This window comes from Kluyveromyces lactis (genome assembly GCF_000002515.2).
Source record: "Kluyveromyces lactis strain NRRL Y-1140 chromosome F complete sequence".
NCBI lineage: Eukaryota > Fungi > Ascomycota > Saccharomycetes > Saccharomycetales > Saccharomycetaceae > Kluyveromyces > Kluyveromyces lactis.
Window position 1 is genome coordinate 537,125 of NC_006042.1, and position 14,596 is coordinate 551,720.

General features: G+C 37.5%; 7 protein-coding genes and 1 non-coding gene across 8 annotated transcripts; all 8 read left to right on the forward strand.

The window, feature by feature from the left end:
• Positions 1–796: 796 nt before the first annotated feature.
• On the forward strand, positions 797–3,235 carry CDC53 (cullin CDC53; the record flags this gene model as incomplete). The annotated part of the gene is made up of 1 exon (XM_455328.1): positions 797–3,235. The coding sequence occupies one exon, from the start codon at positions 797–799 to the stop codon at positions 3,233–3,235; it is 2,439 nt and encodes an 812-aa protein (XP_455328.1).
• A 786-nt stretch (positions 3,236–4,021) lies between these two features.
• LYS21 (homocitrate synthase LYS21) lies at positions 4,022–5,347 on the forward strand (the record flags this gene model as incomplete). The annotated part of the gene is made up of 1 exon (XM_455329.1): positions 4,022–5,347. One exon carries the CDS (start codon positions 4,022–4,024, stop codon positions 5,345–5,347), a length of 1,326 nt encoding a protein of 441 aa, XP_455329.1.
• Positions 5,348–6,094: 747 nt separating this feature from the next.
• Positions 6,095–6,364, forward strand: KLLA0_F05511g (ATPase-binding protein; the record flags this gene model as incomplete). Its single annotated transcript, XM_455330.1, has 1 exon — positions 6,095–6,364. The coding sequence occupies one exon, from the start codon at positions 6,095–6,097 to the stop codon at positions 6,362–6,364; it is 270 nt and encodes an 89-aa protein (XP_455330.1).
• Positions 6,365–7,165: 801 nt separating this feature from the next.
• KLLA0_F05533r lies at positions 7,166–7,237 on the forward strand. Its single transcript has one exon. It is a non-coding gene; the product is annotated as a tRNA-Glu (tRNA).
• Positions 7,238–7,872: 635 nt separating this feature from the next.
• RPP1B (ribosomal protein P1 beta) lies at positions 7,873–8,187 on the forward strand (the record flags this gene model as incomplete). Its single annotated transcript, XM_455332.1, has 1 exon — positions 7,873–8,187. The coding sequence occupies one exon, from the start codon at positions 7,873–7,875 to the stop codon at positions 8,185–8,187; it is 315 nt and encodes a 104-aa protein (XP_455332.1).
• Positions 8,188–9,273: 1,086 nt separating this feature from the next.
• Positions 9,274–10,074, forward strand: KLLA0_F05588g (uncharacterized protein; the record flags this gene model as incomplete). Its single annotated transcript, XM_455333.1, has 1 exon — positions 9,274–10,074. One exon carries the CDS (start codon positions 9,274–9,276, stop codon positions 10,072–10,074), a length of 801 nt encoding a protein of 266 aa, XP_455333.1.
• Positions 10,075–10,908: 834 nt separating this feature from the next.
• AIT1 (Ait1p) lies at positions 10,909–12,405 on the forward strand (the record flags this gene model as incomplete). Its single annotated transcript, XM_455334.1, has 1 exon — positions 10,909–12,405. One exon carries the CDS (start codon positions 10,909–10,911, stop codon positions 12,403–12,405), a length of 1,497 nt encoding a protein of 498 aa, XP_455334.1.
• A 615-nt stretch (positions 12,406–13,020) lies between these two features.
• On the forward strand, positions 13,021–14,241 carry VCX1 (Vcx1p; the record flags this gene model as incomplete). Its single annotated transcript, XM_455335.1, has 1 exon — positions 13,021–14,241. One exon carries the CDS (start codon positions 13,021–13,023, stop codon positions 14,239–14,241), a length of 1,221 nt encoding a protein of 406 aa, XP_455335.1.
• Between the last annotated feature and the right edge of the window lie 355 nt (positions 14,242–14,596).

The window sequence follows — 14,596 nt, forward strand, 5'->3', positions numbered from 1 at the left end:
CCTTCCGACTTAAGACGCCTGTAGATTAATTGTTTTAAATAAATCATTATTCCATGAGAGTACATAATTTGTTTACAAACCCAACAAAAGAAAATCAAAAGTACCAAAGAAAACCTTATAAACATATAAGTTTGGGCCCTGTATTAAACAACATAATTAGACGACTGCAGTATGCTAAAGTATATTTGCCGAAAGCTGTAATCCTTACCCTCTTTTAAGTACTTTAATAATAAGATCAGATTCATATTGAGGAACAATTCAGGATTTTTTGATATTCCAATAATGTGTGGCAAACGAAAACAAAAATATAAGAAATTATAGTAACATAGTATGCAATTATATAAATCAGTATATAACAAGTAAGGCTGTCAAAAAGGGTCAAAATATCGAACAACTCGGAGATACTTCACGATAGAAGCAATATAAAGTTTTCCTGTGTGACCCTTTTTTATAGGATCCCGCCAACAAGTGGTGCATTTCATATTTAGCAGTGAAGGCGCTTTCTATTCTGTTTTATCCTTTCTTTCGATTCATTGAAAAGGGTTGCTCGACTAATTGGGACTCGAACTGTATTTTCTATCGCTGCTGATTTCAGTTTACTACCAAATCTTTATTTACAAGTACCGCTACCTGCGCCCTTGGGAATACTATTATTCTAAAGCGTATATTTAACTGGGTTAGTGGGAAGCAAGTCTCATTAACGCTTCAGAAAAGATAACTTAGGCATCGTTCAATAGAAATATTACTGGTAAAAGAAACTACACGTGCAATCAATAAGAAACAAGTCTAATAAGCTATGGCAGACACATTACCTAGATCAGATGATTTGGAAGCAACATGGAACTTTGTGAAGCCTGGGATCGACCAGATCTTGGATCGTGATGGTACATCGGATATAAAGACAAACAGAGTTCAGAAAGTTCTTTCCCCAAGGATGTACATGGAGGTATACACGGCGATTTATAATTACTGTGTCAACAAGTCACGTTCTACAGGTCATTTCCAATCTGATATTATAGGGAAGCAAATGAATCAATCTTCGATTCTTGTTGGAGGAGAAATCTATGAGAACTTAAAGAATTATTTGAAAGATTACATATCGAATTTAAAGAAAGATGATAATGTAACGTTTTTGAATTTCTACGTGAGACGCTGGGAAAGATTTACAATCGGAGCTATTTTCTTAAATCGGGTCTTCGACTATATGAACCGTTACTGGGTGCAAAAGGAAAGAAGCGATGGTAAAAGACACATTTTCGATGCACATACTTTGTGCTTGATGACGTGGAAAGAAGTTATGTTTGAAACACATAAGACGGAACTCGTTACTGAAATATTCGATCAATTGGATTTGCAGCGGAGGGGTGAATTAGTGAATAAATCTGCTATTACAATAGCAATAAAATCCTTTGTGATATTAGGTATCGATCCATCAGACTTAAAGAAGTTGAATTTGAATGTGTATATTCAAAACTTCGAACAGCCATTCCTACAGAAGACAAAAGAATACTACACGAAGATGTCCAACGAATTCTTAGACTCTCACAGTGTCTCTGAATACATCGAAAAGGCAAATGAATGCATAATCTTCGAAGAAAAGGACATGATTTTATATTTGGATTCCCATACATCGGCACCATTGTCTACAGCTTTGAACCAAGTTTTGATTGCTGATCATGCCGATAAGTTAAAAAAAGAGTTTATTTTACTTTTGGATAAGCAAGATCAAAGATTGATTAAGCTCATATACGAATTGATGAAACGCGATTACCGAATGTTACCAGATTTGGTGGATACTTTTGATATGTACATCAAGAGAGTCGGAAATGAAGAAATCGATAAATTAATTGATGCACATAATAAGAGTGCAGCACAAGATTCAAACGCTAAAAGGCAACCGGGATTATCACCTAGAGATTACTTGAAATGTTTAATAGGAGTTTACAAACTCTTTTACAATATCACCATAGAATGTTTTGAAAATCATCCTGCTTTTGCTAAGGCTTTAGACTATGGATGCCGTTGCTTCATTAACAATAACTCATTCGCTATTCCTCCTGGTTCACCTAAATTTGCGACTTCTAGAGCTCCTGAGATGTTGGCGAAATACAGTGACCAGTTGCTCAAAAAGTCGACCAAGAATAATGAACAGGTAGATTTGACCGTGGATGATATCATGACTGTCTTTAAGTTCTTGGCCGACAAGGATGCATTTGAGATGCATTACCGAAAAAATTTAGCAAAAAGATTAATTCATGGATCATCAAAATCAGAAGCTGATGAAGAAATCATTATCCAAAGACTACAGTCCGAGAACAGTCTTGAATACACCAGCAAGATTACCAAGATGCTACAAGATGTCAAATTATCTAAAAACTTGCATGATGAATTTTCCACGTTCATTTCACAAGATGGGAATAATACTACTAGCGCCGCAACTTTCAGAAGCAAAGTTCCTGAATTAGAACCTCTAATTCTTGCAGACAATGTATGGCCCTTCAGCTATCAACCAACAGAATTCGCATTACCACCAGTTCTTGAACATAGTAAGAACAAATTGGAAACCATGTATACTGACAAGCATTCTGGTAGAATATTGAAATGGCTATGGCCAATGTCTCGTGGTGAAATCAAGGCACATATTGGTAAACCAGGCAAACCACCATTCCAATTCACTGTGACTATTTTCCAAATGGCGATTCTTACCTTGTTTAATGATATATCTACGTTGACCTTTGAACAAATACAAGAGAGAACCAATTTGAAGGCTACACAGATTGCGTCTAATATGTATCCGTTTGTGAAGATGAAACTATTAATACAATCTCCAGAAGGGGTGGAAAGTATGATCAAGTTAGATACAAAGTACACCTTAAACAAACCCTATCGATTATCGAAAACTAGTGTTAATTTTGCAGCCGCTGTGAAAAATGATCTAACCTTTACTGCAACCGTTAATGGATCTGCATTAGATGAAACAGAGGCATCTGAGCAAAAGAAAGCAGAAAAGGAACTAAATCAACAAAGATTGATGTTCTTAAGAGCATGCATAGTGAGAATTATGAAGGCAAAGAGAAAACTACCACACAGTTCATTGATGAACGAGTGTATTGCCGAATCTCAACAGAGATTCAACGCCAAGGTGTCCATGATCAAAAAAGCTGTCGACAATCTAATAGAACAAGAGTATTTGAAAAGGACAGACGACGGTGAATGCTATGAATATCTAGCGTAAACGCTCACTTTTTTATCCACCTTTTACTTCGCCATACATATGTATAAGAAATGTATATGTATCAACATATATTTCGCAACCATTCGACCATTCGACCAAAGGTCAACCTTGGGCCCCATATTTTCAAGCATGAATATTCCCAAGAAAAAAAGAGAGACATCATGAAAGGACCGACGAGTATACTATTCATTACTCAATAGCCAAACCTAAATGCTTGGGTAGCCCTCTCTGCTCTCTTGCTGCTCTCACTACTCTCAGTGACTACCTTAGCATCATTCGGAAGGTGTTTGTCAATACCTGCTGCAAAAATCTACGTTCATCGGATTTAAAATCCACAGGAATATTCACGAAAATTGGTCATGATTAGACTTTAGCTCGAAATTGAGTGGGAATTTTACCATATTTCTTTTCATTGACCATATTTCAATTATGGGAAAGAAAAAATTCAGATTTCAGATGAGTCAAGCCATATCAAGGCAGTTTCGATGACATGAATGAGTCTGAAAAAAAAAAAAGGAACTGCTCTACATTTGATGGCAGGTGTTTCTTTGTCTAGTTTATATGCTCTCAGGTTCGACTGTTTTGTTTGTGTGATCGATTCTTGTTACAACTTAATAATATTTTTGTGATATTATTTTTTATTGGAGCTATATATTATACTATATATATATATATTTGGATTACATTCATTTCATTTCTCTTAGAGTATTATAAGGCAGAATAGGAGAATATTTCCATTTGAAGAGCAAAAAAAGTAGATAAACTAGCGATAGACAATAACAAATCATGAGTAGCAATCAGGATTTCCAACCAGTGACTGAATCTGCATCAAGTGTGACAAAATTTCAACAAAATCCATACGGTCCAAACCCAGCTGATTATTTATCAAATGTTAACAACTATCAGTTGATCGATTCTACATTAAGAGAAGGTGAACAATTTGCCAACGCCTTTTTCGATACTGAAAAGAAGATCGAGATTGCCAAGGCCCTAGATGACTTTGGTGTTGATTATATTGAACTTACTTCTCCTGTCGCATCTGAACAATCTAGAAGAGATTGTGAAGCCATTTGCAAGCTTGGATTGAAGGCAAAGATTTTGACCCATATCCGTTGTCACATGGACGATGCTAGAGTGGCAGTAGAAACTGGTGTTGATGGTGTTGATGTTGTTATCGGTACTTCCAAGTTTTTGAGACAATATTCTCACGGTAAGGACATGAATTACATTGCCAAGTCTGCTATTGAAGTCATTGAATTTGTCAAATCCAAGGGTATTGAAATCAGATTCTCTTCTGAGGATTCTTTCAGATCGGATTTGGTCGATTTGCTAAACATTTACAAGACTGTCGATAAGATTGGTGTTAACAGAGTTGGTATTGCTGATACCGTCGGATGTGCTAATCCAAGACAAGTTTACGAATTGGTCAGAACATTGAAGAGTGTGGTTTCATGTGATATCGAATGCCATTTCCACAACGACACCGGTTGTGCTATTGCAAACGCTTACACAGCATTAGAAGGTGGTGCAAGACTTATCGATGTCGCTGTATTAGGTATCGGTGAGAGAAATGGTATCACTCCTCTAGGTGGGCTAATGGCTAGAATGATTGTTGCAGCTCCAGAGTACACCAAATCTAAGTACAAATTGCATAAGATCAGAGATATCGAAAACTTGATTGCTGAAGCCGTGGAGGTAAATATCCCATTCAACAACCCAATTACAGGATTCTGTGCCTTCACACATAAAGCTGGTATTCATGCTAAGGCCATCTTGGCTAACCCATCTACATACGAAATCTTGGACCCTCACGATTTCGGTATGAAGAGATACATCCATTTCGCTAACAGGCTTACCGGTTGGAACGCTATCAAGTCACGTGTTGATCAATTAAACTTGAACTTGACAGATGATCAAGTCAAAGAAGTTACCGCTAAGATTAAGAAGCTTGGTGACATCAGACCCCTAAATATCGATGATGTCGACTCCATCATCAAGGACTTCCATGCTGAAGTATCTACGCCGCAATTGAGAGCTGTAAGAAGAGATGACAACGACGTCAATGACATTGATATCCAAGAGCCATCCAACAAGAAAACCAAGGTAGAGTAAACCTTAAGAAAGGAAATAAACATAAAAGTACTAGAAAGCTCATAAGACAAGTGTAACTTCTTCTTTTTGCCTCGTTCCACCAAGTACCTTGCTTTTATTCACGTTTATGTCAAACTACATTTCTCTCATCCATATATTAAGTATCTTAGTAATTTATTATAGTAACTCAATCTGACACGCACAATAAAAGGCGCTCAAACACAGGCCGCAAGAAATAAAAACTTGTGCAGATAACAGACGGCTGGTATATATGCTTACTCTCATTTCTTTTGATGTATTTTCTCTGGAGTAAAAACAGATGGAATAAGCCGGGAAGCAGGACATATTCCGTTCAAAAAGAAAGACCCCAGTTCTGACATGAGACACTAATAAATACTAACAGTAACTAAATGGGAGCCCGAATCCACCGCAACCGACAAGACATTATTAAGGGTCCGGAAGGAGACTTGACACTATGTCACTACTTTCATCATATATAACGCCATTCTTCCATCACTAAATTCAAGCCTCCCTAACCAATCAGGTTCTTTAGTGTTCTCTTTTTCACACACATTTTTTTTTGTCAAAAAGTTTCACCAAAAAAATGGGAAAAAATATAAAAGGAAAAGAAGAACCTAGTTCCCCTTGAAACACACATGTCTTAACGAAGTGGGCCCGGAACTGAAGGATTGATCACATAATTTGCGTCAGTTACAGTTAGACTAGATAAAAAGTTTTAACAAAGAATACACAAAACCATAACAAACAATGCTATCTCGTTCCACCCGTTCCATTTTGACCCGTGCCTCCAAGGTTCAACCAGCTGCTCTCAGAATGTACTCTTCTTCTGAAGGTTCTGTCGGTTCTACCAGATCAGATGGCTCTTCTGATGCTTTCACTAAGAGAGAAAAGGCACAAGAAGATTTCTATGTCAAGCAACACGAAAAGGAACAATTGGCTCAATTGAGAGAACAATTGAAGCAACAACAAAAGAAAATCGATAACTTGGAAGAGAAATTGGACAACATTACCAAATAAGGAGCCCTTTTTGTTCGATAAAAAGCCTTTAGAAATGACCAGCTGATTCTTCAAACAATAAAACTGACGTTTGTTTCAAAATATGGAGTTAATCGCTAAGCTGCGTTGTCTCTGTCGGATCTAATTCTTATTATTACCTTTATTTTTTTTTGTTATTTGTCATTATACTCCATACAAAATCCAAACCCAATTCATTAAACGCCCTTTTTCAAAGAAAAAAACCTTTAAAATATTCTACAATTCGATCAACTAAGCTGTCTGTTGATTAATGAGATCAACCCAATCGTAGTTAATGTTTTTTTCTACGCAGTCAAATTGAGAATTTTATTATTGACGAAATTATGAAAACCAAGAAAATGGATACAGATTTTTTTTTTATCTATCATGTCAGCTTAAAAACGCCCGTTGGTAAGCGCTCAAGGAAGAAGTGTTTACTTGTTCATCTTCGCCGTTTTACAGTTCTTTCTTATGGAAGCGTTGAGTATATGCGTATTGGCTCGCGTATGCGCTGACACCACACGTAAAGTTTTTGGTAATATTGAAAATGAGATTAAAAACAAAACTATAATCATGTAATTCAATTTTAATATATTAACATTCATTATACTATAATTAGAAATCAATTTCACTCAGGATTACACAATGGAATGAACAGTCAGTCCTAACCTTTCGTAGGTTGCTTCACAGTGATCCAAGGGAAACACTGAATTGAAGGAAAGATATTATTTACAGTAACTTAGTAGAAGTTACCCTTTCGTGGGGAAGTGAGTTCAGTCCTATTGAGATATCTAAAATTAGTAATCCGATATAGTGTAACGGCTATCACACCACGCTCTCACCGTGGAGACCCGGGTTCGACTCCCGGTATCGGAGAAAAAATTATCCTTTTTTTATTATCACTTTTGCATGTTATAATATGTAGCTCGGGACTGTTCATATGGTGCTGTCATGATTGTGTGTAAAACCCAGTCATCTCACTTTAAATTTCTCATTATAATATATTCTGTTTTTTCCATTAATGGAAATAAATCCCACTTAACACCCATACACTACACCCATATTGACAGTTCTGCCCTGAGATACGCATAAATTATATTGTATTTCTACCGAGCTTGACAACACTTTTTGGGGCCGGTGGTAGTTGAAACCCGTGCTATGGGATATTCTGACGATTGGCAACACGTAGCTGTTCCTGTTTTAAGTGTTTTAGTGTCTCTTACATCTATGGCGTTGTCTTGTACATCTTCTTCTGTGTAAACTTACCCTCCCTTGTTGTCGTTTTTGGATCAACAAAACTTCAAATCTTGTTCAGTTTTCCAGATTTTCTGAATTTTCACCGAATAATATTTTTCACTGGAAAACTAGCTAGATTTCAATAAGATATTGAACGTTTAATTATACAACACGTATTTATTGATAAGTTGTAGTTAGGTTGTTTGTTGAGGTTCAATTGCTTGTTGTTGCGATTTTGCTATAGATCCACATATACACATCATACCTAACTAGCAATGTCTGACGCTGTTATTTCTTACGCCTCTTTGATCTTGGCTGATGCCGGTTTGGATGTCACTGCCGACAACTTGTTGACTTTGACCAAGGCTGCCGGTGCCTCTATCGACAACGTGTGGGCTGAAACCTTCGCTAAGGCTTTGGAAGGTAAGGACATCAAGGAAATCTTGTCCGGTTTCCACGCCGCTGGTCCAGCTGCTCCAGCTGCTGGTGCCGGTGCTGCTTCTGGTGACTCTGAAGCTGCTGCTGAAGAAGCTCCAGAATCTGAAAAGGAAGAATCTGACGATGACATGGGTTTCGGTTTGTTCGATTAAACGTCAAAATATAAAAAACAAATAAAACAATTCAACACATTTTCTCAAGGAGCATTCCTCCCTCCCTCGAATTTCCTTTTAGCGTCATATTAATCTATTACTTACCACAGGTATCGTCATCATGAAGAAATATTAGAAACACATTGGCAAAAATACTGGCAGTTGGGACATACTACACTAATAAACAGAGCATATTTTGGTATCTCATCTACTATCTGTCGATACATCGAATATCGATTTTCTCGGAATTGGTACAGTTTTTTGGATATGTCATTTCATGTGTATATATAATTTGTATTCGTATTTCTTCTAGATATATATCATCTGTTTGGAATGGACCATATCAGACTTTGTGGAGTGTTTTTGATTCCTTAATATTTTTTGCGTTATAATATATATGAGATATGCCTGTGTACCTACATCTGTACAGAAATCCCCTTCTTTCGAATTGGACCCTGTGCGAACTTTACTGTGTAGAACTCTATGTTAAGCTTTCTTCCATTGTTAAATATACGTCTGCCGAATTGACATCTGAACAAAAAGAAAAATGATAAGAATCACCCGTAAACTAGTGAAGATAATATAGGTTTCTAGGTCACGTATTCAGTTCGTTAGCCTGTAATTGAACTATGCGTCCGTATCCCTTAAACGTGCCCATCCTTGGCTTTGCTATGGTGCTAATCGGTCTTATTTCTTTTTGAGGCTCAAGCAGAAAGCACTGCTGCTGGGCAACGAGAATTTTCTTCCAAGAATTTCTTTATTTCTGTTACATTAGAATTGGAAAAAAAACAAGATATTGATATACATAAAACTTGGACGTACATGAACGGTTTTATCCTTGCGATGAGTGAATACTTACGGAAGTTTGGGACTATTGCATTTGTTCGTAAGTGAAAGTGAGAGAACTTAATACTACATATATCCTAATAGTAAGGTCTAACCTTCCTGCTGAACTTTGTAGCAGAGGTTTAAAGAGAACTGAGAACAAGTTTAAAAGCGAGAAGAGCTTAATAAGCTTATCAAGATTTTTTATATCAGAGCTCTCGGTCATAGGTCACTGCGCTCCCTTTGAGTTTTGAAGAGCAGATGCGTACACTTAGGTCGAGGAGTGATAAAAGTGAGTCTACTTGTAATAGTGCCAGTTCAAGTGTGGATACAAGAGGAAGAATGCAGACAATAACTCCAGAAGAACCTGGGAAGTTAGAATACGAACTGGATGCAGCTTCTGCTGCGGGAAATAATAATGTTAGGTCTAGATCACAGTCGATGGCGCTATTGTCAGATGAATTGCAGACCGAATATGACGTGCTGCAGGACACCGAGCATTCGTTGAGAAATACTAGACTATTAGAATTGGATATAGCCAAAGCTGTTTCGGATCTGGAAACCATCGAGCCTCGCACAGAGGACACTGTGAGAATAATAGCGTTATTGAACCGATCTCTGTCGGCGATATCGCACTGGTCATTACAAGCACAACTATCCCACTGGGAAAACAGAAAGGAAAAGGATGAACGTTTTGCAGTTGAAAAGAATCTAGTGAAGAAAGAAGCTGAATATTTTAAGAATAAACTTCTTGAAAGTGAAAAATTACAAAAGCAAACGCAATCCCAATTAGATTTATCTTCCGAAACATCTAAATTGGTCAGCAGCGCTCCAATAACAGGTGGTAGCCCTGCCACAGAGGCAACCCTACTAAGTCCAAGACGAGTGGTGAAACAACGGAAAATAGCATCCCCACGTCGTAACAACACTCGCGCTCATACACCAGTCTCCACTCTCAAGCTTGTCGAGAACACCAAACCACATCCTAGGTTAAAGAGAAATTTAAACGATCAGACAAACCAAGATCTAATAAGAGTCTTTCATTTGGAGAAAGGAAGATAGCATCATCCCAAAATTAATAAAAGGTAAAAGCAAAAAAGCATCTTCATACTGTATCATTATTTTTTTGTTCTTCATTCAACCATTGTATTTTTATTTATATCGTGTCTCATTGAAATAGACAGTCGGACTTCTAATCAAATTGCTAACAATATATCAGGCATAATCTGTGGAATGAAACTCACTTATTTGGACAATGGACAATAGACCCCTTTTGAAACTCGGTGTTTTCTGATTCATATCCCCTCATGAACATCTTTCATCTGAAATAATATGTTGGTACCATTATGACTTTCCTCTCACAATAAGCTATTCGCCCATTATGCAACGGGTTTAACCTTAATCCTGTTTAATTAAAGACGCAACTCTATATCCGATCTTCCAGGCGGAATGTGGAAAACATCATTTTATTTCATTGTAATAATCAACCACTATATTTTGTATTATGTATAATTCCAAAAACAAACATTAACTAATTAAACTTCAATTACCAGTTCCATTAGATTAGCTTTGTTAGTAGCTGAAATCAATCTTGTCTTATTTCCATTACACCTGTTCTGCTGATTTGAAAGTTTCTTTAAATACATGCTCCATTTTGGGCAGGAATTTCAACCTGTAAAAAAACCATTTGAAGAGCCACACACAGATCAAGACACTTCCTGATCAGAGAAACAGAATTCATTCATATAACTCCAATATCGATAGGTACCCGGAGACCTGCTTATATTCAGTACTACAATTTGCCAAAGCGCATTCAGTGATTAGTTCTTTATAGTCAACATTTTGTTTGACATCATTTAACGAAGGGATTGGTTGGTATTATTGCTTAGGGGAAGAATGGCATTATTGAGCTATGCAGCAGATCTTTATATGCCTCTTTTTTGTTCTTCGAGAACATCAGTAGTGGTGCTCAATTTGATCAATTTGTTGGCAATCTATTCTTTGGTGTATTGGTCTTCAGATTTTCTTCAAGCAAGATATGACGTGCCAGATATATTTGTACCTAATTCGCAAGATTATTTTAGGACATCGTTGTTGGGGTTTCTATCGCCATTCCTGTTGCACTTCATCAAAAGCTTCCTATTCAACATAAATCCAAGATATCTGGCCGTTGATATCCTTATCAATTTCACTTTTAATGACTGGTTCATGCTCTTGATCATTTTCTCTCTAGCATATCCTCAGTTGCAAGAATCGAAACCCAATGAAGAATTGGTAAATCTCGTCCGAAACAACGGTCATATACCAACTGTATGGCATATTATACCAAAACAGTGCTATATCTTCGGCATTTCGTGGTCCTTTAGTGAAGTAATCATTAGCGTTATGGAGACGTTGTACAATTATGAGGAAGTAAGTTCTATTTCGGAACAGGACGCAAAAGCAAAGGCAACATCTGCTAATTCTGATAGTTCCGAAGACATCAGGAAGGAAATTGAACTAGACAAATGTGTGAGCGTTAGAATGCTGAGATCAAAAATTTCAAAGAATGTATATAACTCTGGATATGGTGCTACAAACGTAGGAACAACGTTATCTAATAACGGTTCCGTAAATCAGGACTCGAATTCGGATGAGTCCAGTATGATTATCAATTTCAACACAGACTCAATGAACTTTTTAAAGGATATAGAAAGCCATGGTAATGATCTGAACACAAGACATGGAATTCCGTTAAGGCCAAGATCATTTTCCTACCAACAATTCCCTCACAGGCAAATCAAAATGTTCCCTCGCATTCAAAACTGGAAGGAACTGATAGGAAAACTTTTGCTTTCAAACCTCTTACATCTAGACTATATCGTGAGCAATATTGGTCAATCTTTGCTCATGTCAATTTATTTCATATACGTTCCAAGCCATCCATCATTGTTCACCAAAGTCGTGATATGTTTCGGGTCAAAAACCTTCACTAATTTCCTTCTTTGCATAATAATTCCATTCATTACGTTACATGTAGTATATCATGTTTTCCTATACACATGGAGAGATCTCGTGAGTAACAATGTCGAACCATCTGCGATACGTGCGCAAACTCAAATGTCAGACTACACGTATGGCTCCATCAGGAGTCCACTGATGTTACAATCGTCAAACAATGTTGCGTCTGTTTCATCAAGCCCCGAAAATATTCTGCTTTACCATTCTATTCACCCACCTGCTGACACTCAGTTCCAAACTGATGATGGTAGGCTACTGCGACTTTCTCGTACTATAGTAACATATTGGCAATCGCTAGCATCGAAGTCATGGCTTATTCCAATCGGTCTCACCGTGTGGTCAGTGACTGTATTTGTACTTGGAATCATGGCTACTATCAAATTCAACGGTTAAAATACGTAGAATGTGGGTAGTTCAACTTATAAGAACCATACCATGGCAATTAGTCTTTACCGTAATGCTGCAGTTAATACCAAGGACGATAGTAATCTGCCCCTCTCTATATGTTATCATATTCATATTCAGGCGGTAAATCACGCATGTACAGTTTATGAGAGCTAGCTTAGTTAAGGATAGAACAAAAAAACTCTTCTGACCTTTCAACGGTCCGATTTTTTAGAAGTACATTTCCTCCGTACTGCATTCACTTACTTATTTAAAGTTTCAATTTGGTACCTCAGGAAGAGGCCTTGAGCCTTGGCATTTTCTGCACTATTGCTTATGTTTTTCCTAAAAAGTATAATTAATTGCATGAAAAAGATAAAAAATATCATGTCTCTTCAAGGTCTGAAGTTTGCGCTGTTTTAGAAGGATTAAATTCATTACACAGCTTCTCATCCTAAGTTCAGCTTTAGACTTTGGTAAAGTTGCCTGACATTTCTCTGATTTTAGCCGAGCAACTGGAGTTAAATTCTTTTTTGATCGAACCGTTAAAAACAAGGTGAACCCTGATTACTTTCTGAGAGACAGTCTGGTGTCTATATTTCTGAACAATTAACTCAAAATACCATGGATTCGTCTGCACCTTTATTGTCATCTACTGGAGCCGGTATCCGCAGATCCTCTTCTGCGTTGGTAAGATGTATTGAAGTTTCCAAAGTAGTGTTCCATTCGTCTCCGGTAAACTATTTGCTCGTTTTTGTTCCGCTAGGATTAATCTTCGGATATGGACAGTTATCTACCACCTGGGTTTTCGTATTCAATTTCATGGCCATTATCCCATTAGCAGCAATCCTAGCCTTTGCAACTGAACAGCTTTCTGAAAAGGCCGGTAGTACCTTAGGTGGGTTGTTGAATGCAACTCTAGGTAATGCTGTCGAGTTGATTGTCTCTATCATTGCTTTGAAAGAGGGCCAAATTAGAATTGTTCAAGCTTCAATGCTTGGTTCTCTATTGTCCAACCTATTATTGGTATTGGGATTCTGTTTCTTGTTCGGTGGATATAACAGAGTTCAGCAGAAATTCAACCAGACTGCAGCACAAACGATGAGTTCTTTGTTAGCCATTTCAAGTGCATCGTTATTGATTCCTGCTGCGTTCAAGGCCACTTTACCTCACGATAAGGGCACTTCTCATCTTGTTGATGATAAGATTCTGTCACTATCAAGATCTACTTCCATCGTGCTATTGGTCGTTTACGTATTGTTTTTGATTTTCCAACTTGGTTCTCATCGTGTCATGTTCGAAGAACAAACCGAAGAAACTGAAGAAGTATTGAACATCCATCAACAACACGAACAAATTTCAGAATCAATGAGTTTGAGATCCTCGTTGATCTTCTTAGCAATCACTACTATTCTCGTGTCCATCTGTGCCGATTTCCTCGTTGGGACCATCGATGACATCGTCGTGAGTACCGGTCTATCGAAAACTTTCATCGGTCTTATTGTGATTCCAATCGTCGGCAATGCAGCAGAGCACGTAACAAGTGTCATCGTTGCCATGAAGGACAAAATGGACTTGGCCCTAAGTGTTGCCATTGGGTCCTCACTACAAATTGCCCTTTTCGTGACTCCATTCATGGTACTAGTGGGATGGGCCATTGATGTGCCAATGACATTGAACTTCTCTACATTCGAGACCGTTATTATGTTGGTTTCGGTGTTCCTATCTAACTACTTGATCCTCGATGGTGAATCCAATTGGATGGAAGGGTCCATGTCGCTAGCCATGTATGCGCTAGTCGCCTTGGCATTCTTCTACTACCCAGATGAACAGGCAGTGAATTAAATGATCTTCTTATCCGATTATTACTTTTCTTCCTTTCCCTATCAAAGCACAAGGCCCCAAAAACCAAAAAAAAATCTATAAACACTACTCACTAACTCTCTCCAAGATGACTAGTTCACATACATGAATCATACGGTATATTTCCCCGTACCGTGCTGTGTATCAATTTCTAACTATTTTCTCTGTATCATAAAGAAAACTACCGGTGTATAGACAATCTCAAAATTACTATAAAACTGAATTTCTCGAAAACCAGCATTTGCTATTTTTTCAGTTGTTCCTTTTCAAAATTTTCGCTTTTTCCAAGTTCATCAGAATTTCGCGAGTTCCTTAATTTAAACTATGAACACGAAAA